At 40.8% G+C, this 17447-nt stretch overlaps 1 protein-coding gene across 1 annotated transcript; it reads right to left on the bottom strand.

The window, feature by feature from the left end:
* Positions 1-142: 142 nt before the first annotated feature.
* Positions 143-15508, bottom strand: edem3 (ER degradation enhancer, mannosidase alpha-like 3). The gene is made up of 20 exons (XM_034707200.1): positions 14276-15508; positions 14146-14191; positions 13729-13829; positions 13479-13518; positions 13061-13173; positions 12726-12879; positions 11983-12117; positions 8488-8593; positions 8213-8310; positions 7797-7922; positions 7622-7705; positions 7297-7380; positions 6732-6856; positions 5689-5860; positions 5425-5570; positions 5198-5342; positions 4699-4890; positions 4307-4472; positions 2839-3024; positions 143-1429 (listed from the first exon to the last, which is right to left on the bottom strand). Exons 1-20 carry the CDS (start codon positions 14419-14421, stop codon positions 1035-1037), a joined length of 2760 nt encoding a protein of 919 aa, XP_034563091.1. The 5' UTR covers positions 14422-15508; the 3' UTR covers positions 143-1034.
* Positions 15509-17447: the final 1939 nt, after the last annotated feature.

Genomic DNA, 17447 nt, shown 5'->3' with positions numbered 1-17447 from the left:
AGCTCTTGTTTAAACAGTTATGCTGGGAAAGTTGGATCCCCCAAAATCATGGCACTACTCAAACTTATCTTTTTTGTTTTTAACATTCAACCCCATCTTTGAGTGTAACAGCATAACAGAAAGTCAAAGAATCACACAAATCTTCCCGAGTTCCCTCTCAACTTTTATTTTATTTAATTATCTTAACTTATTGGCTTATTTCTCCCCCAACCAATCAGTCAGCAGCAACAGCATGACATTCATATCACACAGCGCCCTCCTGTGGCTGCCTGCAGATGTGTGATCCATCTCGCAGTGCTGCTGAGGGTGTGTCTGCTCCACCCGTTGTGGTCCAGAGGTTGTTGTTTGTGGGGATGAACCAGAACCTGAGCAAAGCAGCACTTCATAGATATAGTCAGTCAATATATCTCAACAAATACATATGTACATTACATATGACTTCATATATCCTCCACAGAGATAGAGTTTGGTGTTGAGTTTGTCCTCCATAAAGCCATAAAAATATCCTGCAGCTTATTCCCCCGTGAATCACTCCTTAACATACATCAATATGATTAGGGCCAAGACCATGACGTCAGTTAATGTCTCATCACAAATAATCATCACATTTCAATAAAAGCTAATTGGTCGATGGATTAATTAGTTAGAATGACTTGTTGGACCAGCATTGATTTGAGTAAAAGGAGACAGAAATGCATAGAGAGAACAACAGAGTGAGATAAGAGTAGAAACTGAGAGGCTGTTACACACTATCTGGTCCTTTTCATTCATTTCATTGTAACCACATAAACAGAAACTGTATGAGAAAGTGAGGTAAAAACCCTGGTGTCTCAGCTGTAATCTACCAGGCTAAAAAGGACTCCCTTATGGTCCACAGATACAGTATGTGGGCTTTCTTGGCACATGAAAGACATCTCCACAGCCTCCTTAGCTGTCATCACATCGAGGCTGGTGTGAAGATGTGTCCCCTCCAGGTTTCCCACCCACAGTGGGATCAAACCTGCGCTCACAGGTCAGCACGCGCTAGACGACTGTCAGAGCTCATCTTTCTCCATCTGCTGGAACGCCTCCAAGTCTTCCCGCCAGTCAGCCAGCAGTTCGTCCACTGACTGGCTGCTTGAGTCTGTGTCGCCCTCGGGCTCCTCTCCCTCCTCAGAGTCTCTCTCCTCCTTGGGCTGTGCCACATCAGCCTCCTCCTCCTCCTCTTCTTCTTGTGTTGGAGTTACTTCCTCTTCAGGTGATGTCACTTCCTCTGCGGGACTAGTGTCTTCATCTACTGCGCTGACTTCCTCTTGCGATGGAGTAAGCTCCTCTGGAGTCAGTTCATTCTGCTCCAATGTGCTCGTTTGCGTTTGGCTCACAGGATCGAAAGAGGTGGGAGTCGTTGCCTCAGTAAAGCGCTCTTCCTCCGCTTCCGGCGCAACCACACCTGAAAAGAAAGCAGGGGCATGAGATGGAACAGCTTAATACAAATAGATGTGCTGGACACACAATGCACACACACACACACACCTCTTCCTCCTCAGTCAGTAATCTATACAACTTGCCCTGTTGAAAGCCGTTCTCGTCAAAAATAGACCCATTTTCAGAGGTTGTCAACCACAACAGCATGATGCTGTTGTTGAGTCATATTTCCCACAGGAAACAAATATTTTCTCACATAGCTGCAGAACCAAACTGAGTCAACTGAGAAGATACATTTGGCAAAAAGTTACAGTGTGAAATTTGAACGGATGTGATTAAAAAAGATGTGTTAGTTTCTGAAAATGTAGCCACATCTTTGACTGTAGGGTGTGAAGGAAGAACCGTGTGATGTTATTATAGAATTAACGGATATTCACTGAGGTGGCCGCAAGAACAACAATGTATTATTGACTGCACCAGTCCAGCTTTAGAATGGAAGTTCAGATAAGTACAAGTTCTCTGCTCATTGTTGTGTTATAGTGGCCTTTTGGATGTAGTTACAAGCTGTGAATTAAAGGGATGGTAAAGTGTCTGTTACTGGACCTAGTGCTACTTTACATATAGTTTCATTTCAGGCCTCTTAGCATTAGTTGTGAATACTTGGCAACACAGCCAAACATAAAAGTAGACGCAGTAAAAAAACTCGTCCCCCTGGCCATATCCCACCACATTGCCTTGTCATGTGTAGCTCTAGGTATGTTCCACTGACAAAACACCCAAAGCTGCTACCCCTAAAGCTCTGATGAGAGAAATGATAAATGACAGCGCTGTTGCTGCACCAAGCCTTTCTATCAAAATCAAATATAATCCGGTGAGAGAGGGTGTCAGAGTGTAAAGCAGGAGGAAGGGGATGCAGAGATGAAAGAATTTTTTTAAGGAGGACAAACAGAGATAAGAGAAGGATGAATAACACAGGTGACATGCAAGGAAAGAAGATAAAGAATACTTACTCTCCTCAATCAGGCTGCCAGGTAGAGGTTTACCTTTGAATATGGCTGCTGCGTGTCCAAAAGGGAGAGGGTGATGAAAAAAGAAGAGAAACCAAGACAGAAGAGGAAACCTACTGTTACAGTCCACCACGGGGTATAGAGGGATTTGGTACACGAGGATAAAGAGGAAAAGAGTGAGGATGAAATATTGATATGGGTGTAAACCTCCACCATCCACCATCATAAAAACAGCTGGTGGGTGGCTGTGGAATGAGTCACGATCTGCAAAAAAATGCCTGAATCCCTACAGCTCATCTTTATTTTATGAAGCAGAGCACATAATGAGGCTCAGGCAGAGGAGACCGTTAGATCATTCTAATGAAAGCCAGGAGTAGAGACAAGAGTTTGAACAATTTAGGAGGTATATGATGGAGGAATGTCACACCTCTGTCTCTGGCTTTGTCGCTCAGCAGCACCTCCACTTCTCTGTACTCCTTAAGCGCCTCCAACAGGATGTTTCCCTCCTTGTGGAAGAGGAAGAGGATGGGTATGGTGACGTCTTCTGTGTTGCGGCCGTCACCTGCCATCTGAAACAAGGGAGCCGTGTCGCTGCTGCTGCCCTCATTGTCATCTAAAAGGAGAGACAGAGAAAGAAAAAACTTTTACGTTAAAATGTAGCAGGTGCAATGCAATCTTCCCCACAGACTTCATTCATTTATTTCTATACACATAACTACATGGAACTGCAGCTAACCATCCTCTCTAGATCAAAAATGGTAACTTGAGAAGCAAATCTGCTAAGCGCTGTGTCCTGAAAAGCCAATCAGCGTTTTTTTCCATGGTGTCACAGGTTTATACTGAAGCCATATCTGACAGGGCGAATTTCAGTTCCCTTTTGAACTGAATACACTTGTTGCTACTCAAGTTTCGGACTGAATTGTAAACAATGCAAGTCCAAACACGTTTGTTTGGTCTGACATTGTATATTATAGCTAGACAGTTCTTGTTACTAGACCAGTGTGTTTTCTTTTTTCACCGTGACATGTTCCGACTACAAACTTCCAGCAGTCTTCCTCAGAAGAGTCACGTGACAACACTGTGACTTGTCCTTCAGCTCATTCATAGAGGTTTGGTCGTCTTACCTGAAGAGGCAGGACGACCATGCCCCCTGTTGTCATGCTGCAGGACGACCAAACCTCTATAAATCTTCTGAGGAAGACTGTAGGAAGTTTGTAGTCAAAACATGTCAAGCTATAAAAGAAAACACAGTGGTCTAGTTACATAAACTTAACAATGCTGTGCACTTAAATATAAGACCTCACTGATAGTCGTTAATTGCAAACAATTAGCTACACCAGAAATTCTGAAAAATTAGCTGTTGTTCCAAGAGGCACATTTTGTCTTTGGACAAAAGCTGTTGGGTTGTGAGGTCAGTTCGTGATAAAGGTGCTGGAAAAGCTTACATATCAAGTGATAAAAGCTGGATTCAACCTTTCAACAAGAAACAATTGATGGAAATGAAATAATTTCTCCGATTAAAAAAACAAATTGCTTTTTTTTGACCTGACAAAACATGCAATTTTAAGGTTTAAAACAATGGTTTAGGGCAATAATGAATAAAGTTTTTTAATGATCTAACATTTTGTAGACCTAACTCTTAAAGCACAGCAGAATATAGTCCATATAGGAGATTTTAAAAATGCTGCATATGTGCTGTAGACGGATATAGAACTTTTGAAATAGGTCAAAAACTGATGCGAATTAATATCATCAAGCTTATTGAGTTCTGCTGTGTAATTCAGCCATCATTTCTTGAGCAGGACCCTATTCGATGGGCTATTTTCAAGATAATCCATTTATTTAGTCATCGGGAAGTCATCTTCTGTCTTTTGTCGTCAGCGTCTCTCACTCACCGATGACTATGCCTCCGATGGCGCCAGCCTTCTGGATATTTCTGGCCTTCTCTGCAAACATACACTGACCCCTCTGAAGTAGGGCGATGTGGCCCTGAACATACTCAGCATTGGTGATCTCAGAACAGCCGCTGTAGGGTTCAGCCACAGTCACAAAGCCTCGCACCTATGCAAAGGTTGGAAGAACAAGGAAACATTTATGTAATGATACAATGATATGGGGTGTACAGTGGTCTAGTTTAACCCCACATGTCCTCTTTCCTCATCTTTCCTCAGAGGAAATGCCCTCTTTGAGATATCAGGGAAAAGTGAGAGGTTCTCTCTGGATAAAGAAATAACCAGAGGACAGTTACAGTGTCGATTTGAAAGCTGGCGGCTATAAACCCACTCACCCCTGTGGAACTTTTGGACAGGTCTGTGCCAAACTGTGCTGGGCCAGCCGTCAGCACAACCCTGCCAAAGAACGGATGGGAGACGATCTGAATGGCTCTGGGAGGCAGCTGCTCTTTCTGCTGCTGGCTGGACAGCTCCATCATCTCCTGCATGAAACGTACGCCGTCCTCTGCTGCTACCGCACTCACCGCCTGGGGAGTGGGTGTGCCAGAGTGGAAGAGGGGAGAAAAAGAGACAGAGGGTCACAAATAGTGGGGACTGGAAGAACACCAAGACTTGTGGATTTATGATTAAGTATGCGTCCTCTAATCTATGAGGAAGTCTTACTGTATCAGAACTTTTTGTCTAGCAATATTTTTGCAAATTGCAGTTTTGTGCATGCTGTAAAAGTAACAGCATTATTTCAAAATATGTAGCTGAGGTTGTATTTAGTGCTATTATTAAGACACTGCATTGGATTTTGTAGTTTTTATGCTGATCTTCGTCTTGGCTGCTTACCTGTGTAGCATGCTGCACCAGCTGCACCCTGCCATCTTTCAGGTGGATGAGACTGACTCCCATTCTCCTCAGCAGCTCCAGATGTTCAGGATTATTGGCCATGAAGTCCTGAGCTCTCAGAGGAGGGCGTCCCATACCAAGCTCCCTGAAAGAGGCAAAAAATATTAATCCTAAGAATACAGTAGAATAGTAGGAGAAACAAAGTTCACATGTGAAGGCGTTTTTACCGGTAAGGAGCAGGCCGGGGGCAGCTCTTGTCCACAGCAGTGCGAATCGGCTCTCTCAGGTTACGAGGGAAGGCGGGGTCAGGAAACAGGAGCCGGGTGTTTGGGCACGTCCAATCAAAGTTAGAGTCATCCAGCTCCTCTTCTGACTGTAGAATCATACACAGATTATAAAATACTCCTTTCATAGATTATATTTGGACCTGGAATGTGTTAATATGTCAACAGTTGGTTTAGTTTTTAATGGTAACAGTATCGAGGCTTTACCGTTTTGTTTGATGGAATAGATGTAGAGTGAGGGGCAGTGGAGAGGGACAGGGGCAGCAGGTGTGCTTCAGTTGTGAAGACGTAGTCCTCCACATCAAAAGGTAGGTCCTCAGCATCAGCAAACAGCAGGAAGAGGTATTTGAACATCTCAGCGAGGAAGAACGAGTCCATTCTGAAAAGGAAAGAAGAAAAGTAAAGTAAGATACTGCACAGGAGGCTAACATTTAGATCCTACAAGTACTGGTCTCATTTTTAGTAGCCTGACTTATCAGCAGAATGGGCTCTAGTCTGAAGGTAACTGAAGAGGTCTTGTTTTTCTAAGTAATATCTATCTAGGTCAGTTTGTCTGGAGTACTTCTGTTTTTTTGCCACAGATGAGGCCGTCCCTGTCTGTAATTGTGTCTGAAAATTAAAATGTAGTACGCACGTCTGCACTTGCGCTCATATTCAATTCTATTAGCTTCCTCTATTAGTTTCACTCTCTCTCTGTAGGGGTGTAATAATGCACATGTAATTATCAATTTAATTAATACTCATGTCTGTAACCAAGAGGCCCTCACGTCTTGGTTACAATTAGGGCATGCAAAACCATTGTAGAGGAATACATATTCATTATAAAAGGACAAAAAAAATAGCAAAAATGTGTGATTGCTATATACAGCTTGACATATCAATAACTGTATACCAGACCTGAGGATGGTCTTGAAAAAGGGATACCTCTACGGTGCACCGACAAACCGAAATTTTTTCTTACTGTAATAAAAATATAGAAAGTGAACCTCTCGATTATGTGCAGATCTGATAATCCGTAATTGTTTCAGGCAAGTGTTCCTCAGGAATCTTTCATGTCTTTAAAGCTCATCATCAGACTGACATGTGAACGATGACACTTTAAACCTTCCTCCACAATATCAGATTTGGCATACACGCAGGAAGTACCAGTCATTTTTTTTAGTTCTTCTTTAAAAATATGAATCGGATTTTATGACAAATTGGAGCATAAATATACACCAGATATAGGAGATGAAGTGTTTTCTCCCAACCTGTCCTCATGGCTCCCTGTGCGTACGTCCTTCATTGCAGCAAAGCCACAGGGGACACGAGCAAAGCGGTTGAGGTTGTCCATGATGGTGCGACCTGCCTCAAGGTAATAAGGGTCTCCTGTGGCCTGAGAGGACAAGAGGACAGTAACGAAATGAGATCATTACAGAGCACAGTACATTGACTGAGGAGATGGCTTTGGTGAAATACAGACTCAAAGCTTCAAGTTCCATTTCTAAGGCAAGTGATGGCAAAGTTTTATCATATTATGTTCCCTCTTACATTTGTACCAGACACCAGAAGGCATGCTATTCTGATATGATAATGATGAGCTGTAATTAGTGCTCGGTTTGGCTGACGGCTGCTTCATTACTGCAGAAATGGAGACCATTTTTCTAAAAATGTGCAGGGAGTTCTGGTGCACATTGAGATTTTGGCAAAATGGAGGGATATTGAACTTCAACTTGTCAACATTTTACAAATCCTAGTGCTCAGTCAAAGACATTTACTGTGCTGTGGCGGTGAAAGAGAACGTCTGCATTGTGTCAAGCTTCCTTGAGAAATTACCTTGTAAAGGAAATAGGTGCTCTCTGCAAACTCAGGCCTCAGGGGATGTTGGGCCCAGTGTACCCTGAAATCAGTAGTGAAGGCCTGGGGATAAATGTAGAAGGACGAACAGGTCAGCACACAATCCAAGCATTGTAATTAGAACAGCAGACGAAGATAAAATGCAGCTGTGTCGCATGAAATGCAAGCTTGAGCACTTCTGAAGAGTTTTGGCTGACTACACAAGCCGTGTGGGATATTGGACTCCATGGTGAAACAAAACCAAGTCATTTCTGAGGGTTTGAAATGAGTTTTGAGGTTGGTTAAACAGAGAGTACGAGATTACCTCCGGGAGGAAGTTGTGTTTCTTTGTAACTTGATACAACATCTCATGAGTCTCGATGGCTGGACGAATATCTCCCTTCAACACCTGAGAAATGAAAAGTGAGAAAAGTTTGGGAAAGCGTTTTTTAAAAAGCCCTCATAGAAAACACAACAGAAAATACATATTTCCATCTGACCTGTAGTCCAGGGAAGAAAGCAAGCAGCGAGTCCATCCATGTGCGAGCAGGGAGGAGAGGTTTATGGATGTGGACATCCAGCAGCAGTGGAGGCTGGCTGATGTATTTCATTATAGATGCATAGTGCTAAATGAGACAAACAAAGAAGAAGAATTTCAGTCGTAGTAACAGTATTAGGGTGCTTGTTAAACAAAATGTAAAAATAAAAAAAAAGTGAACCTGAGGTCAGAGAAGAGGGCAGTTCTCTGTTCAAACTTATTTTAAGTTTTAAAACAACAACTTCTGTTCTGAGAATAAAAACCCTGATATCAAATTGTAATTGAGATGATGAATGTCATCATGCAGATAGAGACACCAAATTACTCTCATCTCATTAGTGTGTGTGTGCATGTGCATGTGCGTGTGCTTGTCCTCACAATATTGAACCGCTGCAGAAACTGATCATCTCCCAAGAGGACGTAGGCCTTCAGCAGGTATTCATAGTAGGAGTCAATTCCTGCTCCGACTCCACTGTCTGGGGAAAGACAAGATCACACATCACTTCATAAGACAGAAAAAATAGTTGAAGGGCAAATGTTCTATTTTCTGTCTCTCCACTAGACAAAAAAACATGTTCTCCCCAAAATACCACATCCACCCTCTTATTTCAGTCCCTTCCACCTATCATCTTCCTCCCTGCTCTCTCTCTTACCCCTGCGGACCCACTCTCCAGAGTGGATGTTGATGGTGGTTCCCACCAGGTTGCTGTTTCTTTGCCTCTTCTCCCACAGAAAGTCCAGGGCTCTTCGGGCATGGGCCTGTGTTGGAGTGTGAGGAAGGGTGCATTATTGATCAGGAAAGCAAAAAAATCGATATGCAGTAGCTGTCGGCCATTAGAAAGATTACAGTGATGGACTGTGCTTGATCAGCAGTCGACTGCTGCCAGGAAGTGAAGCGGTGCCAGGCTCTTATACTGTGGCACAGGACACCATATCAAAGATTTTCACTGATGCTGATAATAATACCTGATGATGGTGATGCATGATACCACTAAAGATGCAAGCTGCCTGAGACTCTCTCTGTCCCTGTAAGATGCAAAGTTAACCTATTTTTTTACACAAGAGGCAGGTGGATCGATAAAGGTGAAGAGTATTTTAACCCTTCCATAGTCTCATCTAGCAAATACAAATAACACAATTAAAGGTGCCTGGTTTAATGTGTATTGAGTCACTATCTATAACAACTAACTTAAATACTTACGTTAAAAAGCAGCATTATCTTGAAACAATGATTCCTAGTGAACAAGATAACTTCAGATAAACACAAATACATAGAAGGAGGTCAGGAGGTTTACGCTGCAATAATAAGAAGCAGAGTCAATATCTTAAGGAAGAGTTTGTTTTCTCTATGGTGACAACTTTGTGTGAGCTCAAGCAGTCACATTTAAAGTTATATATATTTCGGGGGGGCATTATGGATAGGACAGCTGAAGAGAGACAGGATATGTGGGGAGTAGTTAGTGGGGGAGGACAAGCAGTAAATGGTTAAGGCTGGAATCGTACCTGCGACTTCTGCGACAAGGGATACAGCCTCTGTACATGGGGCGTGCACTTAGACCACTAGGCCAATGGCATCCCTAGTAGCCACATTTAAACTCTGCAACCCACCCCCAACTAATTAAGATACAACTAAGATGATTGGCTCACAAAACACCCAAAGAACAATACACCCTTGACATTTAAAAGCTTTTATAATGATCTAAGATGGATTTTGGTGAAAAATAAAGCGTAGTTGCTGAAGTTTGGTTTTGGTGATCAAGTTTTCCTGACATCGAAACATTTCATCACAACACCTACTGAATGATATGTATATGATGACATGACTAATGTCAAGAGTAAGAGTTAAACTAAGGAGAAGGAAACTGAAAACTAATCAGACATTTGATTGACGTCAGAAAAAAAAAGCAGGAGGACCTCCTCCTCACACGTTTCTATTTTCTCAATGATATGTAGTCGACAAGCATGAAATGGTCTCTTCTTTAACCATTATCATAAAGTACCTCTTTGCGTAATTGAAAACCTGTTTGAGCTACATACCAGCACTGCTGAATGTCTGCAGCTACAGTCTGAACACAAGTGCATATAGAAAATAGATTTTTGTTTAACATGACAAGAATTACCAGATTCGTTCTGTTCGTCTCCACAAGGTAAAAAAAAAGGAACAAACATGTGAATGTGATTCGTTACTGTGACACATACTGTCAGGCAGTAGAGCCCATGCAATGGAGAGGTTATATACATTATTGTTTCAATGGAATCTGGATTTTGATTAACCAGGGGGTCGCAATAAGATTTCAATGACAGAGAAAGAGTGCCTCTGTAACCATAGCAACTAAGTCACATCTTCATTCATAGGAGGGAGAGACAGAGAGATTCTAAACATGTTCTCTAATTATTTAACACTGTTATCATCCTATTGTTTTCAATCTATGTTTTAATCATATTGAATATTTTATTTTATCTTGAATTAAGCTTTGATATTAATTGTTGTAAACTCTTGAAGACTTATTTGCGATTGTATATATTGTTTGATGTGATTTTGTTTATGCTTTGGCAATATTGTTTTAACTTTCATGCCAATAAAGCTATTTGAATTTAATTGAATTGACAGAGAGAAAGAGAGAGAAAGGTACCCAGTTCTGGACCTCAGTGACATTAAAGCTGGTCACAGCCTTTGTTACAAAAACACACAGAAACAACTAGATCCATCCAAGACTGGATCATACTTCAGTGCACATCAGTGTTAGCTGTGCTGTTAGCTGGCAGCTGAGGGTGTGCCCTACTTCGAAGAACACACACAGTGTAGGAGCCATATGTGTGTGTTTATATGTGACGTGTTGGTAAGTGCTGTATATTGATGTGATGGGGGTGTGTACACTCTGCTGGCACTTGAGTGGTGGGTACGTCACTGTGGGTGTGTATTCCACCAACCTGTAATCTGTTGGTTTGTTAACGAGGCAGGGTGAGTCGGGAGTGACACTTTCTGTTGACCGCTACACCTAACACCACATTAGTTTTGCCGTTCTGTACTTTAGCTTGTATATTGTATGAAGCATCTGTTCCAGTTGCGCATCGTTAGAAATAAAGAGCAGTAACAAGCATTAGAAGTGGATGTGTGTTTATGTGAGTGTGTGTCACTGGTAAACTCCCATGATCAGTCAGCCGCAACACACAGCTTTAAAATAAATACGAATAGCCAACATGTTTCACTGCTATTAATCCAAGAGCAACAGATTGGGTTAAGGCTACTTAAAGCTGGGGTTGGTAGTCTCGGAAAACTAGCATGAATTTGAATGTAGCATGTCCTCATGACTCCGTCTAACCCCTCCCCTCCTCCCTCGGAGCTCCTCCAAAACAGCAGAACGGCAGGACGGGATTTGAATGGTTTAAAATGTTGGCACCCAAAAAAACGGTGATTGGTTGGTGTCTTTCCAGGTTTACTCCGGCTGTAGATAGCAGCTTTTCTTCGCTCTTTTTTAAGAACACATTATGTATTGATTGCCATCAGGACATAAAGATCATTTTAACCAGTATAACAAAAAGTGTATCTAAATCTGATTACCAACCCCAGCTTTAAGGGTACTTTAAAACATTTTGATCACACATTTAATCCTGCAGAGGTACTGAAACTCTCCCTATTGCAGCGTATTAACCCCCCTCTTTTAAATGTGTTTAGGTTATCCAAGAGTCACACGGATCACCACTTCAGCTCAGGGAAAGTCTGAATTCTGACAACAACAGGATAGTTTTGAAAAAGAACAAATGAACAGCCTGGTCTAAAAAAGGAATCCTGAAATGACAAATGTCACCTGGGTTTCATGAACAAACAAAGATGATGACACCTGCAAGGTGTGGCTGCTCAGTGCTGATTACGTGGCAGTTAAAATAGCTGTTGGCGGCTTAACTGTTTACAAGCCATTAACAGTAATTATGGGATGTTGGCTTTTCTCGCACAAAATAAAATCCTCCTTTTGTATTCTACAAACATTTTACAGCTTGTTTTTTGTTGTTAAATCATTAGCTTATATTTTAGAATAGATTTCAGGATCAAATCTTTTAAAACTCTAATTTCAGGGATCAATAAATCATATATAACCATTTTTGAGTATGCATATAAAGACCCTCATATCTGAAGAAAATGTTGATACCTCAAACACAGGATCTCCAGTGAAGCGACTTAACGCAGCGAACTCCAGGATGATGGTTCCCGCACAGGCAGTGCAGGTGTCTGTTTCTGTGCCTGTTCTCGTCTCAGGACCCCTGACACCGTATTTCAAGTTCACCTGCAAAGCAAAAATAAATAATGAAACAACACAATCTGCACGACACATTTAGATTGCAAGAGATGGTGCATGAAAACTATTCAGACGTTCACGTCCGCATTCAAAAGATGTGACAGCTGCGAGCAGTGAAGCAGATAATGAAAATATGTGGTCATGATCTGAGAGGATGCAGCGTGTCATACAGTAGCTTGGGTACTGTGCCATTATACTTTGATATTTCTCTTTGTATTACATATTTTTCAACTTATTTCATTAAAAAATTGAAAGAAGGGTTTTATTTCAGATTATTTTTTTACATTTACATATGTACTGTTCAAAATGTGGAGATGCATCATTAATCAGCTTTAGAGACTTCTCTCTAAACAGTGAAGTAGAGGAGAATATTTTGCTTTACAGTGGTTGTGCAGATACAGTTATATGATGCAATACTGTTGACTAAATACAAGGATTTTCAAAAGTTCAGGAGGAAGACAGTTAATCATTCATACTGAGAACTGAAAGGTCTCTGACTTCTGCTTAAAATATTTCCATTATAAAAGACTATAATATACGCAGGTTTGTTTTTGGTATTAAGGGACTGGAGATGTGTAGGTTTGCGTGTATTGTACCCGGGGATAAGGCAAGCCACTGCTGGTGTTGAAGGCTGGCAGCAGACGGAGACCCAGATCCTTGGCCATGTGCAGGAGCTCATCTTGGTACCACTGCATGTTCTGTCCTCCCTCCTTCAGCATCAAAGCCATAGAGTGCCCTCCCAACAGACCTCTGAACACACAAACAAACCAACCAACCACATTTTAAGACCTGAGTACAGGAGAATTCAGTGTTTTCAGAAAACAAATGTTTTGAACAGCTGCCTACCGGAAAGAAAGTTGAGTGTAAAAAGCTAAATATTACATTTACAGTTTTTGTATTAAAGGGTTTTGGTAGTGTAGTCAAATCTCACCCAAGGACTCGAATGTTGGTCTCAAAGACTGACACCACGATGTCATTGTCAAGCCTCACATCCTTCAGCACCCTCCTCACTGCAGCTTCAAACTCTGTCGTCTTGTTCAGAAGCTGGACAGTTGAACAAATAAGAACCAGAATGAATGTAATAATACGTTTCATAATTGGCTCAAATATTGAGGACAGACTCAAGCACTATTCCAGTAAGCCTTAATTATTTTCTGTTTTTAACCTGTGACATTTTTCCTTCAATCATGTTTAGAAAAAACAAAGTAAAAGGAGAACAATAAGATCTGTAACCTTGTAAAATATTGATCTGATTTCTGAATTATGTCCACTGTTGTTAGTTATATTAAATTAAATGCAGCCCGAAATAATAACATATAAATAAACTAAAGACAAAAAAATAATCTCACCACCAGAGTATCCAGAGTGTCAATGAGGGTTAGAGAGAACCTATCAGAGAGACAGAAGTTGATTACATGGGTGTTGGCTACCACTCAAGATAACCGCTTCAATGTGACATGATAATTATAGTCATTTAACGCTGTGCACCTAATACCTCTGCCCAGAACTCAGCCAGGTGTGGTGACACAAGTGAACCCAAGTCATCACCGGCTTGCTATTACGGCACATATAGTGGAGCGAACACAGGGTGCTACTTACTTTCCCAGAGCATCGTCTACGTCCCCTCGACTAGGTTCCAGTCCACGTACTCTTCCTCTGCATGTTAGTGGCATCAGCTCATCTGCTGGGTAAGCGTGGTCCTGAGGGGTCCACAGAAACACACCTCAACACCATGTATGGATTTTGGTTCTATTTTCATTCTTAGGAGATCTAATTTGAAATGCTTTATCTATTTTTGAAACACAATCTGTAACAGAAGGCAAGTCTGGAATGAGGTTAAAAAAAATGCACCAAAGTATAAAAAATGGTGATTACAGACTTCATAATGAACCATAACCAAGACTATTTCTACACGTTCTTCCAGACGAACGAGCTGATACATTGTTCCCATGCAAATATAATAATCAAGGCTCTTTAAGTTCATGTAAAATACTCAAGCGAAAATATATAACTTACCATATAATTCTGATATGCATGGTCAAACATCTCAACCACTTGGTTCCTTCAGTAAGGGGGAAACAAACAAGTCAGCTTTCATAACATCTTCTCTAGACATGAAATAAATATTGTGTTTTTCTGAACTCACCTCAGCTTGCTCTTTTCCTCCTGGGACATGGCCCATCCGGGGCCACATAATGCTCCAAGCAGCACCAATAAGGACAGTAGATCAGGCATTGTGGGAGCTGGGTAAGATCTCAAAAATACAACTACAACTTGGCTCTTCGCAAGCATAGAGTCATTACCACTACCCTCACTAAAAACACAGCCCAAACTTAGAAAAATATTCAAGAACCTGATCCTTCACATTCCCATCTGGGCTACACAGTAAAGATCAAGTGGAAAGCATCATAAATAAACTGTTACTGAGTCCACGCAACTTACCCTCCATCTGTGTCTCTCAGAGGACACCAAATTCAAGACTGTGAGTCAAAGAGCAATACAGATAAAGGTGATCTTCAAATGTCAAGTCGCCAAAAAGGCAAAGAAATAGTTTGAAGGAATGTTTCTAATTCAAGTAACGAGATATCGATGTGCTAGTTACAGAGATGTACCCGGCAGTACCTGTAGTGCTGTAATATTGTTACATGCCCTGTTAGCAGGTTTGTTTGTCAAACCTGTTTACTTTTCCAAGCTGTCACCCGGACCTTCACACACATGTGACACTTTGACGTTCAACAGACAAACACTACATTATTCTCTGCTTTTGCTTCTGGATCATACTTTCTAAATGTGAGAATGACAACAATGTAACTTTCGAGATAAAGACAACAAGCAACAACGATCAAGGGAAGTTTTAGCTTTAAAGTGAAACAGACACGTCGTCATATTTGAGACTTTCTATTAAGAGATCAGTCCCTGACTTATTCTGGATTATAATCCCACTCCTCAAATCCCCAGATCATGCACTCAGTCCCCACTATCTGTCGTTACAGTCTTTAAAACACAAAGAATAAACAGTCCAGTTCATCCCAGCTCCTCTTATCAAACCTTTGATAGGTTAATTATTTCCTCATCATGACAGATATGTTTCGTCAGCTAGTCCGAGAAGAAGCCGACCACTTGTCAGGCTTTAATAAACCAGTTAGCAAGCGCTGCTAACTAGCCCGGCTGGAGACGACGCGAAGACCCGAAATACAAGACAGGTACACGGAAACCACTTCCATTGTTGGGCTGCGGCCCTCACCAGGTGGTTTTTTTCTCCTCTGTGGTATAACTTTTACAGTTTCGCTGTTAGCTAAAGCTTCGAGTTGCTAGCCTGTCTTCACAACCGGATACTGTTGCGTTGAAAACGTCAACACATCCGCTTCCTGGTTCGGTGGGTTTTTTCGCCCTCCGCGAACCTCTAAAGGCAAGGCAAGTTTATTTATAAAGCACCATTCATACAAAGAGCAATTCAAAGTGCTTTATAGAGTGAAAAAACAAAAAACAGGACAGGAACAGTCAACAAAAAATACAGCAAACACTTCGAACATTTACATTTTACATGCAGGCAGTTATGTTTGATCTACTCTCTTTGTGTGTACTTGTAGCTTAACGTACATAGTAAATAGTGTTGGGTCTTGAACTAGGCTGGGAAAGGGTTGGCAATGTCTGTAATATTGGTCGTTTTTGCTGAAACTGTTTTCGGACAGAATATTTGTGATAAAGAAATAATCTATGGCAGTGTACTCCCTTTGGTTATCTTTAATTAATACAGACCATAATAATGTTGTAACATTTTGTAATTAAGGTTTTGGTTTTTTTGGGGGGGGTTATATATGTGTATATATGTGCATGTGTATGTATATATAATTGTTATCATTTTTTTCCTTAGAATTTCTTTAATTGTGATTGTGTCTTTGGAAATGTTTAAAAAAAACTCAATAAACATATTGTTTAAAAAAAATAGTGTTGGGTCTTATTATTTATTTAAATTATGAGGGATTATTATAAATAATCAGCCCCCTTCACTGCTCTGAAGTCCGTAACTTGCTGAGTCTTACTGTCCCGCTGGACACAAAATCCCAACTGATCTTGTCTTCACAGAAATTAACCTTTAATTATTCGATTCATCTCAGAACTTCTTCCCAAGGATTAAGACTCACACATTAATACTTTTCTGTGTCGAGTCGCAGCCTGAAACTGGCTCCGACCTCTTGACACCCCTGCAGGGTGCCCGTATGTCCAACATTTAGTTGTAGATCCAATATCAGGTTAAATCCATAACGCCATACCCTGTCAGAAAATACCCAATTTAAAATATGAAATTTAAGATAAAATATTTCAAAATCTAAGATCATGAAAGAAAGAAAGAAAGAAAGAAAGAAAGAAAGAAAGAAAGAAAGAAAGAAAGAAAGAAAGAAAGAAAGTAAAATTAGTTACGAAACTTCATTAAAACTCAGTTTTTTTAAAAGAAATGAAACGTTTGTAGTTACAGAAATACAAACTAAGGTTTAAAAATGGGTCTGCATCCATTATTGAGCAGTGTAAACAGCTAAAAAGAGGAGTGTTTTTTAGTCTGTTGGGTCTGGTTTTTAATTGGGAAGGATTATTTTAATACCCTTTAATTATCAATTCATCTCAGAACGTCTTATTTTTACCTCGTTTTCTGTCTGAAAAATCCCCTCTACTTTGTCGGGAGGGCTGACTTATCTAGATAAGCTAGCTCTATATTGAAAATACAGTATATAACCTGCACATATGAATAACTAGTCCTGTCATTACTTCAAAGGGGTTGTACAGCAGGTGACGCCGACGCCTGAAAGTCTTTACTGAGGGAAACGACAGTACACAATCCCTACCATCCCCACTTGTGTTGTCTTCATATACAAATAGGAATTTGGTACATTTAACTCTCCTCACTTTCACAAATATATATTAAATAAACAACAAAACTTAGTTTTGATGAAGAACCTGTGATGCTGTCAAATAATAACAGACTCCAGACCTATAGTAACCCAACAGCTGACTTGGAAACCGGAAATTACAAATACAGTAGTTGTGTTATGTGTAGCCTGTTTTAGTAGATGCCCCCCCCCCTCTCAAAATGATATACATTTCATAATTTGGGTACAATCAACGATACACTGTGTCGCCTTCCACGAGGGCCTCTCTTGTCCTTGTTTAACACTTACTTTGGGGTTGCAGAAAATTGCAGTTGTTATTTTAACAATACGCTTTGAACGCAGCATTCATTTTTTAAATCAAAGAATAATCAAATCCCATCCTCCAAATATGACCTCAGCATTATAACACAGTTGACGTACTTACATGTAAGC

Source organism: Notolabrus celidotus, chromosome 2 (genome assembly GCF_009762535.1).
Source record: "Notolabrus celidotus isolate fNotCel1 chromosome 2, fNotCel1.pri, whole genome shotgun sequence".
Classification (NCBI taxonomy): domain Eukaryota; kingdom Metazoa; phylum Chordata; class Actinopteri; order Labriformes; family Labridae; genus Notolabrus; species Notolabrus celidotus.
Note: the sequence above shows the minus strand (reverse complement) of the source record. Positions and strands in the feature narration are given on the sequence as shown.